The sequence below is a fragment of the Sarcophilus harrisii genome, chromosome 5 (genome assembly GCF_902635505.1).
Source record: "Sarcophilus harrisii chromosome 5, mSarHar1.11, whole genome shotgun sequence".
In the NCBI taxonomy this organism is placed as follows: domain Eukaryota; kingdom Metazoa; phylum Chordata; class Mammalia; order Dasyuromorphia; family Dasyuridae; genus Sarcophilus; species Sarcophilus harrisii.
Genome location: NC_045430.1, coordinates 106,097,503 through 106,114,351, shown reverse-complemented (window position 1 = coordinate 106,114,351; position 16,849 = coordinate 106,097,503). Strand labels below are relative to the sequence as shown.

At 36.0% G+C, this 16,849-nt stretch overlaps 1 protein-coding gene across 2 annotated transcripts in view; it reads left to right on the top strand.

Moving 5' to 3' along the window:
• The window catches only part of PLBD1 (phospholipase B domain containing 1), a 77,748-nt gene that overhangs the window by 59,486 nt on the left and 1,413 nt on the right, over window positions 1-16,849 (top strand). For both annotated transcript variants that reach the window (XM_031938232.1, XM_003771262.4), the window contains 4 exons: window positions 8,667-8,867; window positions 8,982-9,122; window positions 10,682-10,867; window positions 12,226-12,332. In XM_031938232.1, coding sequence (XP_031794092.1) covers window positions 8,667-8,867; window positions 8,982-9,122; window positions 10,682-10,867; window positions 12,226-12,332 — 635 coding nt within the window. The remainder of the gene's footprint in view (window positions 1-8,666; window positions 8,868-8,981; window positions 9,123-10,681; window positions 10,868-12,225; window positions 12,333-16,849) is intronic.

Here is a 16,849-nt window from a genome sequence, read left to right as displayed (position 1 = left end):
CGATTCCCATGAAGCTCAGATTTCACTCAGCTCTCATCCAGTTTTTTCTTGGATGCTTTCACACGTGTTTCAGGGAATTTGCGTGCAAACAGATAGTGCTTCAGCAGAGTCCCAGCACCCCAGGGCAAATGGGCTTCTTGCAAAAGGATTCAAATCTTTCCTGCCTTAGAATAATAATAAGAATGAGTGAGCATTGATTTCAGTTGTGGTAATTATCATTGCTGCTTGGGTCTTCTTTTTTTGAAAGAAGGGACAATGGTCTTAGACAATACAAGAAGCCTCCAAAACATCAGTCACAACTTCCTTGCATGTGTTTAAATCTGTTGGTGTTTTTAATCTAAAATATGATTAAACTGATGGATTAAAATATACATGTAGACATGCATGTATGCAATAAACACATCTAAGTATACATAAATAAGTATGTTAGAATACATATGTGCAAATGTACTTACATGTATATATATTTATACACCAATAGTTTTATGTACATGTGTGTATTTTAACAAATTGATTTCATCTATAGATATATACATAGATGTATTTCTATAAGTATATATTTAACTTATAGATTTATAATCCAACTATATATAGAAGAAATATCTAAATAAATATAAATACTTATGACTTTCCTACTATGAATTCTGAGCTTACCTTGCTCTGCTTCCTAAATACATCCCCTGGATCCATCTTGGTTAGTACTGTTCTCTCTCCTCCTCTCCTCCCTTCTCCCACTATTTGTGGATTTTGCCCATTTCTGCTACCAGCTTTAAGTCCCTTAAAGGACAGGACCATGTCACTTTTGCATTCTTCAGCACATGAACATGTTTTGAAATTAGTAGATAATCAATAATAATTTTTTTTTAATTTATGGAATTGACTGTGATTCAATGATGAGTTTCACTGGCTTTGCTCCATGCATTTGAAGTTAAGACTTTCTAGCTACAATATGCATATTTACATTTCACAAGGGAACAGTCCCATATCAAACCACATTTACTAGCCTACTCAATCCATTTTTTGCTGTCAAATTTAATCACAGTTCACTTGTTACAAAAGTCTACCACTGTTTTGCAGCCTTCCTTCTCTCAAACCCACCCCCTATTAAGAATATCTGACCCCTTTCATGATCTCTCCTTTCTTTCAAATAGCTCCAAAAATCCCATCTTCCACACTGTTGCTGACTAAATGGGTGTAAGATGATTTCCTGAGCTCCACCCTGTCAGAATATGTACCTTCTGATGACTCACTTTGTCCAATGACATCCAATTCGCTTGCCCCATTACTTGTATGTAGTTCATATATGGTATGTGCTAGCTGAGTGTTTTTGTATTTTCGTGAGACCGTATTGCCTTTTATAGTATGGATGTATAATATTAAAGAAATGCTGCTGGTCCTAACATCTACCTCCCTCAGTATACCCACTCTCTGTCTTTAAGGACTCCATCTTTTCTAGACCCAGGCATAAGATCCAAACTAGGTTCATTCTTTTCTTTTTCGGTCCTAAAATTTCCCTTCCTGACAGCAAGCTCCATGTATGTGATCCAGCATCTTCAGACCACAAGGTCACAAGTAAGTTTAATCATGTCTGCCTCAAAGTTAACGTTTGATCATCTACTAGAAGAAACCCAAAGCAGAAAATGCTGCCAGAGGTCCATGTTTAAGGTTGCCTGTCATATGGGAATGGCAACTGGGGGAGAACATGGCCTATCCACCAACTCCCTCACAGAGACCCAGAGACAGAATACAGTACTATTAGTTCTGCTATAACTTGTTTTGAAAATGTATAATTGATCCAGTGCAATTTGATATATTAGGGAACAATTTGAGCATAACACAAATTTTGAGTTTGTTTATGTGTAATTTTGTCTGTGAGAAACTGCAAGAATTCAGAAAATCAAAACACTTCATAGTAACTCTACAAACTGCATTGCTTATTTCCACAAATTTCAGGCCTTTTTCCAGGTAAAGTGCTATATTTATTATATATCTTCTGGATATGACCACAATGGATGTCACCATCATTTATTATAATATTTATCTATTTGTATCCAGTGGACATGCATAAAACTGTTCTAATGTTATATGAAGTTCGTGTTTTTTGTGGGTGTTTGTCCCTGACAAAGATTTTGAATGATATGCCCCAATCTCTTTTTCCCATAAGCCCCGGGGCTTTTATTGCCTAATTTTGCATCATATGGTAGTTTTTAGGTGATATATGTAACATTATAGCAGAACTGAATGTTCTCATTACTGGGAAGTTCAAGTAGAGACCAAACCGAAAGTTTTCTCTTCTTTAAAAAGGTGTACTGCTTCATTATTTTCTGTGATGGGAATCACTGTCATTTCAAAGCAAGGAAGCATTTATTATTATTAAGTGCCCACTATGTACTAGGCACTGTGCTATTTTACAAACAGTATATCATTTGTTTCTCAAAACCTACCTGAGAGGTAGGTAATAATAACTACCCATTTTCAGGTGGGGAAATTTCAGATGGGGAAACTGAGGCAAATAGAGGGGTTTTTTTTGTGTTTGTTTGTTTTGGTTTGTTTGTTTGTTTGTTTGTTTTTAAATGATTTTCCGAAGGTCTGAATTTAAGTTTAGATTATCTTGACTTCTAGCCCAGCTCTTAAATACAATATGCCACTTAAAATCTCACCCACATCTTTCTTCTCTGAGCCAGATGAGGTCAGGAAATTTGTCATCTCCAGTGTGACCAAATGCTGAGTTACCAGGTCCATGTACTCCCCAAAGATTTTCTGGAGAGTTCTAAGTACAAACTTCCTGGGATGGCCCCATCAGTTATATAGACATGAATTTAGGAGGAAAGAAAGGAAGGGAAAAGAGGGAGTGTGTATCAGTGTACAGCATGGTAGAAAGTGTAATGACCTGAGTTCAAATCCTGGTTCTGGTACTAGCCCTATATGTCCTATTTAATCTCTCTGATTCTTAGCATTCTTATCTATAAAGGGTAAAAGAGGTAATCCATATACTATATGTGTGCTATTATTATTACTTATCTATTTCTGTCAGTATAAACTCCCATCTCTTCCTATGCAGAGATCACATTTGCTTAATTGACTTAATTTCCCCTAATTACATATTCTCATCTCCAGGAAGGAGCATCCTCTCATTTCCCATCTTTCTTCTCCGTTTAGTTGTAGAATGAATAAAAATCTTCATTATAAACATTTTCTTTCTCAGTAGATTCTTAGGCTAATGAAATCACAGATCCACTCAATAAGAAATCTCTTATCTAAAGAGACACTTCCCATAATTCCATCTTTTCAACAATGCACAATGTAACTGTTGCCATGGGTAGAAGGGATGGGTCAGTCAGCTCTCCCATGGATGCCCTGTGACTTCCCTGTGACTTCTCAAGCCCAAACACCTTCACCTTGGCCACTACTCCTCAGTAGGCATCACCTATTAGACTACAAGTTCCTTGAGGGTAGGTACTGTTTTGCCTTTGTATTTGCAATTTCCGTGCTTGGGATAATAATAATAATAATAGCAATGATAATGGCAATGACAACATTTATATAATGTTTACTATGTGCCAGGTATTGTGCTAAGTGCTTTACAAATATCTCATTTGAGCCTTATAACAACTCTGCAAGGTAGGTGCTGTTATTATCCCCATTTTACAGATAAGGAAACTGAGGCAGAGCTTAAGTGACTCACTCAGGAACCCATAACGAGTAAGTATCTGAGACAGGATTTTTTTAATTCAGGAATTTCTGACTCCACCTTAGTATATTTTTTAAAAATTGCCATTCATCCATACTGCAGAAGAAGAAAAACAAGATTTAGTCCCTGCCTTCAAAGAAACTTCAAAGCTCAGACTAAGTGCCCCCCTCCTCATTTTTCCCCCAAGTCTTCCTCAAATTTTCTTGTGGCCCCCTGGATCTCTTCCTAGTCTCCTCCAGTCCTTCCCTTGTATTTTACTTATCTGTAAAGATTTAAATAATGTAAATAATGAATAATCTTGGACCCATCCATTCCTTCATGCTGCTTCTAATTGATTTGTGTCATTTCATTTTCACCTTCCAGTTAACTTGCCAATTCCTTAAGGCTAGGGGCCATGTTGAAATACTTTGTCTGCATTTCTCAGTACAACAATTACAGTGTTAAATATATTCTAGACTCTTTTCCAGGGAGGAGTCAACTTCATCATTATAATTATACATTGTTCGGTTTTATTTTATTGTTGTTTTTTCCCATTGTGTCTATCATTCTCCTGGTTCTGCTTACTTAATCAGTTTGTCATAGTTGTCATTTCTCAATAATATTCCATAACATTCATATGCCATATTTTCCCCAACTGATGGATACCTGTTTAATTTGCATTTCTTTCCATACACACACGCACACACACAAAATGTAAATGAATATTTTAATATATATGGGACCTTATCTATCTCTGAACTCCTGGTTCAACAGATGCCCATATCCCACCCTTAACTAGGAGAGGTACTCCATGGCTCTCTGTCCTTTATATGTAGAGCTCCCTTATCCATACATTCTCATTTGTTGAGTTCATTATTTTCCATAGGGCTAATTATCATCTCATTAAAGATGACTTTCTCCTGAGCTGTAGTCTCATGTCAGCCTATTAGGTTTTGTTTTTTGTTTTTTGTTTTTTTTTGCTGAGGCAGTTGGGGTTAAGTGACTTGCCCAGGGTCACACAGCCAGGAAGTGTTAAATGTCTGAGCCAGATTTGAATTCAGGTCCTCCTGACTTCAGGGCTGGTGCTCTATCCACCTAGCTGCCCCAGGACTTCTTAAAAAACTTTTTTCCCTCATGATCCCTTTTCACCTAAGAAATTTTAATGTGACTTTATATCTAAGTATATAGAATAGGTATACAAATCAAACATTTGCTGATAAAAAAAAATTCATAATTTCACAACTCCACATTCAGTTATATGACCTCAAATAGGGTCACAAACCACAGTTTAAGAAGCTGAGCTATAGTCCGCTTGACCAGATCTTCTTATTATTCCCCATCAACAACACGATTTTTTTGTCTCCATGACTTTATACTCCCATTGCCAGGGATGCACTCCCTCTTCACTCTCTATGTCTTAGAATCCCTGGTTTCTTTCAAAACTCAAGTCAAGCATCACTTTCTGCTGCTCACACTCAATAGAGTATAAAGTCCTTGAAGGCAGGGATTATGTTGCTTTTTCTTTATATCTCCAGCACCCACATAATACTTGGCACATAGGAACATAGATTTAGAATTGGAAGAATTGGGTTTAAAAAAAAAAATTTGCTAAGAGAAGGGGGAGGGGTGATAGGAGGTAAGGTTGTGGGGTAGGGGTGCACATTAAAAAAAACCACACAACTGAGGACAGGGTGGAAAGAGGGAACAAAAGTTTATACAAGAGAGAAGATAAGATGAAGGGAAATATAGAGCTGATAATTAAACTGTGAATGTGAATGGAATGAACTCTCCCATAAAATGGAAGCAAATAACAGAGTGGATTAAAAAACAGAATACTACAATATGTTGTTTACAAGAAACATTTGACACAGAGAGACACATACAGAATAAAGGTAAAAAGCTGGAACAGAATTTATTACACTTCAGTTAAAGTAGAAAAAAACAGGGGTAGCAATTCTGATCTTAGATAAAGCAAAAGTAAAAATACAACTTATTAAAAGAGATAAGGAGGGAAAGTACATCTTGATAAAGGGCACCATAAATAACAAAGTAGTAACAATGCTAAATATGTATGCACCAAGTAGAAGAGTAGGCAAATTCCCAGAGAAGATTTTGAGCCAGTTTTAAGAAGAAATAGTCAGCAAAACTATATTAGTGGAGGACCTCAATCTTCTCTTCTCAGACAAATCTAGCCACAAAATAAACAAGGAGGAAAACAGGGAGGTTAATAGGATCCTAGAAAACCTGCATGTGATAGACCTCAGGAGAAAATTGAATAGGGGCAGAAAGGAATACACCTTTTTTCTCATCAATATATGGCACCTACCCAAAAATTGACCATGTATTAGGACATAAAAACCTCACAATCAAATGCAAAAAGGCAGAAATAGTAAATGCTTCCTTTTAAGTCCATAATGCAATAAAAATTATACTCAATAAAGGACCAGGGAAAGATAGACTAAAAACCAATTAGAAATTAAATAATGTAATTCTAAAGAATGAGTGGGCCAAACAATAAATCACAGAAACAATCCATAATTTCATTAAAGAGAATGACAAAAATGAGACAATATACCAAAATCTATGGGATGCAGCCAGTGCAGTTCTTAGGGAAAATTTATATCTCTAAATATTAAGTGAATAAAATAGAGAAATAGGAGATCAATGAATTAGATATGCAATTAAAAGAGCTAGAAAAATAAAAAAACCCAATTAAATAAAAATTAGAAATTCTGAAACTCAAAGGAGAGATTAATAAAAAAGAAACAAAGACTTTCCAATGCACCACATTTGCCTCTATGTACTTAACAAATCTTTGTTAATTTATCAATATGAACATTTTAGTAACTTTTAAAACATAATTGCAAATAATATCTGATAATGGTTAAACCAGTATATGACCTTACCAGAAGAATTAAATAGAGGTTTTTATATTTTATTCTATAGTTTATATTTTATCCTAAAAGTAGTTGGGAGATGACATAATTTATTAACTAGATGGATGATATGGTCAGATCAAAGTGGAAGCACTTTTTCATCTGAAGAGAGGACAAGTTGTAAAAGAGAGAGACTTGAGGTAGGGAGATTAAGCAGGAGGAAACTAAAAATCTAGACATGAGGTGAAGAAAGAGAGCCTGAACCAGAGAGTTGCAGTGTTGGAGGAGAGAAAAGGTTATTTATATACAGAGGAGAGAAGAGACACAAGTCAGAGATAATAAAAAGGTAGAATTAACAGGACGTGGCAACAGATGGGGCAGGGACAAAAAAAAAATCATAATAAGGTCATTAGGAAGAAGGAGGAGTTTGTGGTGAAAGATGGTGAGTTCCTGTTTGGACATACTGAGATGACGATGTCTAAGAGAATATCCAGTTCTAGAGCACTGACTGTTCAGCAGACCGGTGGAGATCAAAGAGTGGAAGCCAGCTGAGAGGTTAGGACTGGATAAAACAGGCTTCCAGCTGCTTAACAAAAGAATATACTGTAATATGTAATTTGTCCACCAGATGGAGATATATTACAGACACAACCCAATGATCGCATTGTCAAAGCACCTGCCTGGAAGAGCCTTGTTAAAATAAAAATAAAATAAAAAGACTACACAAGCCTTGATAAAATAAAAGGCCACACAAGCCTTGTTAAAATAAAAGACGACACAAGACTACAAGGACGTATGTTGGAAATACACATTATTTTGGCATGTATTTTGAAAAATAAAAAGCTATTATTATAAAAACAAATAAATAATAAAATGAAATAAAAGACCGTAATTTTCACACTGGCCACTAGAGGGCATTCCTATATTCTTGTTCCCACATAACAAAGAAACTAGACATTGATATAAAATATTGCTCAAGATTATTAGAATATGAAAGATGTGTGGCTCGCTGCCTTTTCATTCCACATCCAGCATCTTCTTTTTCTTAGTCCTAATCATTCGTGTTCATTAGATGCAGGCAAAGTATTTTATGGTCATTATGTTTATTATAGAGAGAAAAAGGCAAAAAATAAAAAAATCAGTCATTCTTGTCTAGAGCCTTCCCTCCTAACAGAGAATCCTACGAGTCTGTCTGATACTCTCAGGCCGTAGGGAGCGTGATTTGGACCCTTATCCCAGAGAGACTCCAGCAGTTAGACAGAAAAGCAGAGTCAATGAGAGAACCTTCCCCTGTTTGTGCTCACCTTTCCTTTGCGCCCCTGGATAGTTTTTAGGTCCCGGCATTCTGGGGGTGCTTCCCAGCAGTGAGGGCTGCAGACTGGGTTGGCAGCTCAGCTCTTGGCTCTTGTCTTGTCTCCTTACCTCCCCCCATCATTGCGGTCAGAAAGGCTCGGGCTCTGAGCTTCAGAGCTGCTGAAAACCCAAGAAATCCAATTCCCCAAACTTTCTATGCCTTGCTCATTTGCCAGCTTCTCGGTGACTGTCCTGTCTTTCTGTTCTCGGTGCCAAAAGGATGACAGGAAGTCTGTCAAGGGTGAAAGAGAAAGGGCAGACCCAGACATTCGCCTACCTTAACTCGACAGATCCCTTCATCTGTTTGTGAATGTTTAACAACCAGCTTGGGGCAGGAGGTGGAGAGGATGGATGAATGACATACTTTTAAGTTCAATTTGAATTATTGACATTTTCTCCATCATTTTCTCAAGTTTGGACAGCAATAGAATAAATCAAGCCCTGGTTTGCACCATTTGCTAATTTCTGCAGTGTAAATGCTCAAGTTAAAAATTCAATAGTCTTACTCAAGCTGGTTGCCACATACCCTGAACATAGTTAATGTTAAGTAACTGACATTTAATCTAGGGGAAGGGATGGGAGAAAAGGAGTGGGGATTGGAATACAAGGGTTTTCAAGGGTCAGTGTTGAAAAATTATTCTTGTGTATGTTTTGAAAAGAAAAAACTTCAATCAAGAAAGTAATTACATTTTAACTTCTACAGAGTATTTTGTGACTATATAATCTGTCAAAATAAAGATAATTCTATGCTGTTTATGTTTCTGTAGGATTTTTGGAATCCCTGGATGATTTTTATATTCTCAGCAGTGGTTTGGTCATGCTGCAGACCACCAATACCGTTTTTAACTATAGCCTGCTAAAACAGGTGGTACCAGAATCTCTTTTGGCCTGGCAAAGGGTCCGGATTGCCAACATGATGGCAGATGGTGGAAAGAGGTGGGCAAATATCTTTTCAAGATACAACTCTGGTAAGTAACCTTATAAATGATTTCCAGTCAATTTTTCTTTGTATCACAATATCTTTTGTTTCAAGATAGCCAATAATGGCAGCCAATATCATTCCATGTTCTTCCCCATCTCAGGCACTTATAACAACCAGTACATGATTCTTGATCTGAAAAGAGTGAAGTTAAATGATAGTCTTGCCAATGAGACACTCTTCATTGTGGAGCAAATCCCCACGCTCGTGGAATTCTCAGACCAAACTGATGTTCTCAGGAAAGGTACATACTTGGAAGAGGTGTGCTTTTATTAGTCAGAAGGGGTTACCATAAACTGATTGTGTTCAGTGCTGAGATCTGCCTTGCATTCCTACAGTTTGAGATTGTGATCTTGTAATTAGTCATTTGTAATTCCTCATACTTCTTTTAAGATTAACCTGTCCTCTGATATAGCTGGATAAATCACTTAAAACTTCACTGGTTCTTAGTTTCTCTGCCAAATAGAACAAATTATGCTTAAGGGAATTATGGAAATTAGTATCTAAATTTGAGGAGTGAGAGTTTTATAGAATAGATGTATTGAAAAATTATTCCTTAGTCATCTAGTACCATAAGCTCTATTTTCCCAGTGTTTAGATTCTTCTCATCCCTGTTTTTTTACTCTGAATCTCCCTGTCACGCCAACCCTATTCCTACAATGTCTCACTCAATATCTTCCTGTCCTTTCCACTAGATTTATATTTAGCGTATAATTAGCAAATACCTATATTTAGTCTGGATATTGACTGGATCTATATTTATATTATATCTATATTTAGTCTATAATTAGATCATAGCAGGCTATATTTATTCTGGTTCCATATTTAGTCTATAATTAGCAAATTTCCTTCCATTTTAGATCTCTTTCTTTTATGCGTTTTCTATCTTCAGCATTTATTGGAACCTGACTCTTCTTGGAAGATACTGCATCCCTGGCCATCTTTTCTAATTCTGGTTGTACTTTTTCTCCCTCATACCCTTTTCTCCTTCACTGCTGGGTGAGTTGGAATACCCCTTGTTCCCTATTGTCACTTCCACACCCTTCCTCTACCGCCATCCCTGCCATCACTTTTCCTCCTTTAATTTTAACTACAAATTTATCACCTAATTCAGATCTCAATAGTTACTATCTACCAGACTCCTTTCTTTTTACAAGTTAAGTGCTTGCTTATAGTGTTACTTCTCATCTTAATACATCCATCACTTTGACTGTATGTATTTCCTAGTCTTTAAGTTGCTTTAAGATCTTTGGTTGAACTAAAAGACATTAGGATTTAGATTATTGTAATGACCTTAATGCTTAAGGACTGAAGAATAAATGGGCTCTTTCTAGAAAAAAAGATAGCATACTATGGGTGCATAATAATGTATATATTGTCAGACATGGTCAATGTGTAGATTTGTTCTTTTAACTGTTTTTCTTTGTCACAAAGATATTTCCTATGGGAGAGTAATGATTAAAAAATAACAGTGATATTTTAAAAATGAAAAATATTTTAAAAAACTTTTTAAAATTTTGGTTAAAAACTAATAAAAAAAAAAACCAAAACAAAACAAAATACTCCATGGATTCCAGTGTTTTTAAATAAACCTGAAGATGCATTCACTTGGGAACTTTCCTCAAAGAAGAAGGACCTATTTTCCAGATTATATAGTTTGGGTCCTAATATAATTTTCTTATAACTTTTCCTATTACTAAAATGAATTATAACAAATAACTTTTCTGTTTCATTCACCTTTTCTCTTTCCTCTTCTTCCCTCCAATTCTTCCCATCTTCAATCTCAATTCCATTTCTACTCAGGATATTGGTCATCCTATAACATCCCTTTCCATAAGAGGACTTACAATTTGAGTGGCTACCCAGCATTGGTTAAGAAATTCGGGCTGGATTACTCTTATGACCTAGCTCCAAGAGCCAAAATCTTCCGCCGGGACCAGGGAAAAGTGACTGACATAGAATCCATGAAGAAGATCATGCGATATAACAGTATGTAATGCCCTCCTCTTAAGAACATTATCTTAAAATGCTTTCATTTTCCTGCCTGTGAGTTGTGAGAATTGTACTTAAATTGTGTGAGACAGTATTTTATCCGAGGTACAGGTAGATATGCAGTTCATCTAAGACAAGTGAAATTTCACTTTTAAAAAGTGAGACAAAAGTTTCAGAAGTTGTGAGATTAAAAAATTTTTTTTAAGTTATTTAAAGCTAAAAAAGTACTCACAGTAGAGGAAAAAACCCTGAAATATATCTTAGTCTCCTTTTTACTAACATGTTCACTTTCCCCAAAAAACACAAAATGAATTTATAAAAATCAGAATTTTTTTTTCAGTTTTTGTTATTCTTCATCTCTCTAGCATTTGATCTTATTGACCATCCTCTACTCCTAGATACTTTCTCCTCTCTCATTTTTCTGGGTATTCTTGGTATTATCTTAATATATGAGGTCAGTCTTCTTTGGTCTATCTTCATTCACAACATGTCTTCTAACTGTGGGTCACCTAAGAATCTGTCCTGGGCCCTTCTTCTCTAACTTACATGACTATAAAACGAAAAATTTAGAATTAGAAAGGATGTTAAAAAAAAGTCATCAAGTCCCCCAAAAATGAAGAAACAGACTACTGTAGTTGTCCAAGATTACTTTCATAGTTAATATCTGAGGTAAGATTTGAATACAGGTCAAAGAAATATCTCTTTTAACCGCCAAAAAAAAAAATCCAGTCTGGGAGGAGACCCTTGGGATTTCTGGTCAAAGGACAAACAGCAATATCTGTGACTTGCCCTACTGGGGACCCAACTGAACTGATCAGTTGGGCAACATAGCCCTTTCTTTCTACTTAATCACTAATCACTAAGCAAAGGTGTTTCTCAACCCAGCCACTGTTTAATGAGCCAAATGAGACATCCAATGACATCCAACTTTTCCTGATTGTTCATGAACTTTAATTGCTGTGTAATCCATTTCGTGACCACAAATTCTCTCCCAACCTCCACAATTAAAAAGAAAAATTATACCCTAAAATGATAAATGTCCATATGGATGTCACAATTCTTTTTTTTTTCTCTAAGGAACAATTTAAGATGGTAGTTTTTAATCATTTCAAAACTCTGGAACCATTTTAAGAGTTTGGTTGAACATAATATCTGATACTTGCTGTTGCCCTTTTTCTTGGAAGGAAATGACTAACACACAAGATTATTTGTTTTCAAACCAAGAATATTTTTCAAGAGAAGATAAGTTCTTCTCAGGTGCTTTTCTAATTTTTCTGTTAAAATAAGCCCAGACAGCCCACTATGGTAAATGATGTCTCTTTTATCTTCTCAATCCCCTTTTTCTGTCTTCTTAGATTATAAGAAGGATCCCTACAGCAAAGGAGATCCTTGTAATACCATCTGCTGTAGGGGGGACCTGAGGTCTGCAGAACCTGAACCAGCCGGATGTTATGACACAAAGGTAAAGTGCCTCAGGAGAAATGTTCTTTTTCTTTCTGGCAGTACCATAGACTTTAGCACAGTACTTAGCACTTAGACATTTAATAAAAGTTCATTCCCTTTTCTTGTCCTTCATGTGCTAGTAAAATTCTGATTACTCCCATAATAAAAAAAAAATAATAAACAAATAAATAATGGGCATGTCTCTGGGAAAGCAGATATACTAAAAAACTATCTTGTTTTGTAGCTAGCATTTTATTTGCAAAACTTTTTACTTCTTGGATGCTTATAACCACTATGGGAGATAGATGCTATTACTATCCCCATTTTATAGATGAGAAAACTAAGAAGAAGGTTATGGATTTTGACCCAGGATAACACAACTAGTAAATGTCTGTGGCAGTATTTGAACTGAGGTATTCTTGATTCCAAATCCAGTGTTCCATCCACGGAACCCCCCCAAAATTAAATGTTTTTAGAATTAAACTTCTAGATTATACTGCCCCAGTTTAAACCAAATTTAATTTCTTCTGATTCCACCTTTTCTTCTTTTTTTTTTTTCTTTTTTTTTCTGAGACAATTGGAGTTAAGTGACTTGCTCAGAGTCACACAGCTAGGAAGTATTAAGTGTCTGAGGCCAGATTTGAACTTAGATCCGTTTGACTTCAAGGCTGGTGCTCTGTCCACTGTGCCACCTAGCTACCCCCCACCCCTTTTTTCTAAGTCTGATTTTTTTTTTTGGCATTCAGTCACTTAATTGTGTCTGACTCTTCATGTTCCCATGGACCATAACACACACTAGGCTCTTCTATTTTCCCTATCTCCCAAAGTCTGTCCAAGTTCCTTTGGCCTTCAGTCTTTCCCATCATCAGTGTCTTTTACAGTGAGTTCCATATTCTCATAATGTGGCTAAAGTATTTAAGCTTTGGTATTTGTCCTTCCAATGAGTAATCTAAATTTCTTTAAATATTATCTTTCCAAGGGACTTCTTTAACTCAGAATAATTCTGCATTGGGTCATACAACATTGTGTGAAATTCCCAATTTCATTTTCTTTCTGGTACATTTTAGTTAAATTACTTACTTTCTTTTCAGTTTCACATGGCTTAGATTTTTTGCTAAATTTCTCAAATAATTCATTCCAGAATCTTTACTACTGCATGATTAGAAGTAAAAATTTCAGGTTTGTAAGCACAGTTTCTCAGTTTGCCACAGAAACCACACATTGCAAATTGGTTTGTTACTTAAGAACTAGCAGATGTTTGGCCTGATCTGTTGCTTCTTTCTAATGCCTTTTAGATGAATTTGCTTATAATTCACTAAGCAATTTAATTCTGCCAAATCATTCAGATTAGCATGCTGGCTAGGCAAGTCAAGCTCTTCCTGCCAAAAAAAGTGAAATGATGCATTTTTCTCAACAGAATTGCATTTATTTTAGCCTTGAGGTACCTTTTTCCCCTGGGGCAGCTAGGTGGCATGGGGCTAAAGCATTGACCCTAAAGTAAAAGAGAACCTGAATTCATATCCAACCTCAGTCACTTACTAGCTGTGTGACTCTGAGTAAGACATTTTATTTTGCCTCAATTTCTTCATCTGTGAAATGAACTGAAGAAGGAAATGACAAACCATTTTAATATCTTTGCCAAGAGATATTGAAATGGTTTGTCATTTCCTTTTTTTTTTTTTTTTTTTTTTTTTGCCAAGAAATTTTTAAATGGGGTCTTGGGGAGTCTGACATTACTCAACAACTTCCTTTTCCCAAAGCTCTAAAAGTTAAGCTTCTTTCTCCAAGTTGAAGAGAAAAAGAAAAAGTGAAAAGGACAGTATTTTAAGGGAGGGATTCTTTTTTTAAATAATATTTTATTTTTGCAAATACATGCAAAGATAGTTTTTAACATTCACTGTTAGGGGCATAGAGTCCCAGGAGGTAAAAAAAGGGCATGGCCCTGAGGTGGGAGGTTGTGCTTTGAAGGAGTTATAGGAACTTTATAGGTTCCTTGAGGTGGTAGGGGTGTGCTCTCTAGTTAGATCTCCTTGGATGCAACATCACTCCACACTCCTCCCTTCTGTGGCTCCAGCTATGGCAGTGTTGAGGGGCTGGACACAGATAATCTTGGAAGAGAGGAAGCATAAATAGACATATTTGAGTGGAACTCACTCTCTTGCTTTCTGCTACCCCTGCTGAGATGGTGTCTGAATAAAGATAGATATTTTGCACCTCCCAATCAGCTCATCTCTGTATTTATCCGGATGGGCTCCGAAGACTGGTAAATATGGCTCTGGCGATCCGCTTCATTTAGGAGAAGTGTGCTTGGACACAATTCACCTTTGCAAAACCTTGTGCTCAAGTTTTTCTCCCTCCCCTAGGCAGCAAGTAATCCAATATAGGTTAAACACGTGCAATTGTAATAAACATATTTCTGTATTCATCATACTGCATGAGAAAAATTAGATGAAAAGGGAAAAAAACACAACCAAAAAAATTATAAACAAACAAAAATTGCAAAAAAAAAAAAAAGATGAAAATAGTATGTTGTGATCTACATTCAGTCACTACAGTCCTTTCTCTGGATGCAGATGGCTCTCTCCATCGCAAATCTATTGGAATTGACCTGAATCACCTCATGGTTAAAAAGATCCACATCCCTCACAGTTGATCATCACATAATCTTGTTGTTGTCATAGATAATGTTCTCTTGGTTCTATTCACTTCACTTATCATCAGTTCACGTAAGCCTGTCCAAGCCTTTCTGAAATCATCCTGCTGATCATTTCTTATAGAACAATAATATTCCATAACACTCATATACCACAATTTATTCTGCCATTCTCCCAATGATAAGCATACACTCCATTTCCAGTTCTTTGCCACTACAAAAAGGACTACTACAAGCACTTTTGCATATATGGGTCTTTTTCCCTCTTTGGGGATTTGTTTGGGATACAGATCCAGTAGAGACACTGCTGAATCAAAGGGTAGCACATTTTCACAGCCCTTTGGGTATAATACCAAATTGCTCTCCAGAATGGCTGGTTCATTTCACAACTCCAGCAACAATGCATCAGGGAGGTATTAAAGCCAAACAAAAAGATGCAAAACTGCACTAGAAGGTTTTTTTTTTCTCTTGCTCATTTTTGTTGTGACAAAGTGGGGGATAGAAGAGGGAGAGGAGAAAATCCTTAAAAAATTGTCTTTCTGTTGGGGCTGATTCCTTTTCTTTTTATTGAAAAAGATAGATATACATACATAGTACAAAAATACTTTTTTTGCTGACAACTACTAACTCAAACGATCCCAAATCTATTGCTTATCCTATGTCTATTTATATGTACGTATGCATACGTGTGTGTATGTATGAAGCCCAATATGTTACCATACACCACCAGCTGCCTCTATGTAAAACACATGCAGCAGCTACAGATATGAACTTAAATAGAAACATGCATAAACACTTTTTAGTTTGTCTAAAAGAATGGACCTTTCTCCTAAATTGTCAGATTCCATAAACCAAACTGAGTAGTCAGAAACATAAACACACACATGTGTGCGAAAGTATCGTTCAATTGTTTTCTGTTGTTCTCAACTCTTCATGATCCCATTTGCAGTTTTCTTGGCAAAGATACCACAGTAGTCTTCCATGTGTAAGATATGTATGCAATACTATTGTTTTTGAAATAAAAGTATTGTTACACACTGTGTTCTGCTCTAATGACTATCCTGCTCCTTCTCTCTTGGATACTCCCTCAGAACCTACCCTGCATAGTGGTGGATGTCCTCAAAGCATGCTGATCTATAGGAACTTGTTTCAATCTTCACTCATCAAGGGAATCTAGCTTTCAATCTCAATGCCCCTCAAAGTGGGAGGACACTGCTAAAAGTAAATTCGTAATCAAAAAATGTAAAAAGCATTGAATTTCTTAGAATCAAAAGACCTAGGTCTCCTTACTCACAGGCCAATGTAATCTATTATATCTTGTCATGCAAAAATTCATGTGCAAAAGAAACTCTAGGTTGTATGGGGAAAGGAATAAACTTAATCCATGTTCTGAATCACCAAATATTGACATGACATTTTATATATTTTATTATATTCATAACTTAAGAAAAAATGACCAAAGGAACTTGGTTCTAGACATCAATGTTTGGCTAGTCTGAATGACAGGATACCTGAAGGACTAATTACTATTTTCCTGAATTTTTCAAAATCCCAGGCTATCTTTGTCTGGACTATCTTACTCTCACTCTCATGACCATTCCACGTTAGACTTCAACACAAAACAAGTCTACTACTAGATAAGCCAATGATAACTAGGATGGGAAGAACATCAAACTTGCCATTTGTTAGGTGAGTCTCAAGGTTCATGGAACTTGCAGAGGAATTAAGCTTCTGCTCATTAACTGATGCCTGTGGTCTCAGACTTGTTCTACTTTTCTTCTTTTTTTTTTTTTGTTTTTTAAATAGTACTTTATTTTTCCAAATACATGTAAAGATAGTTTCCAGCATTCATTTTTGTGAGACTTGGTGTTCTAAATTTTTTC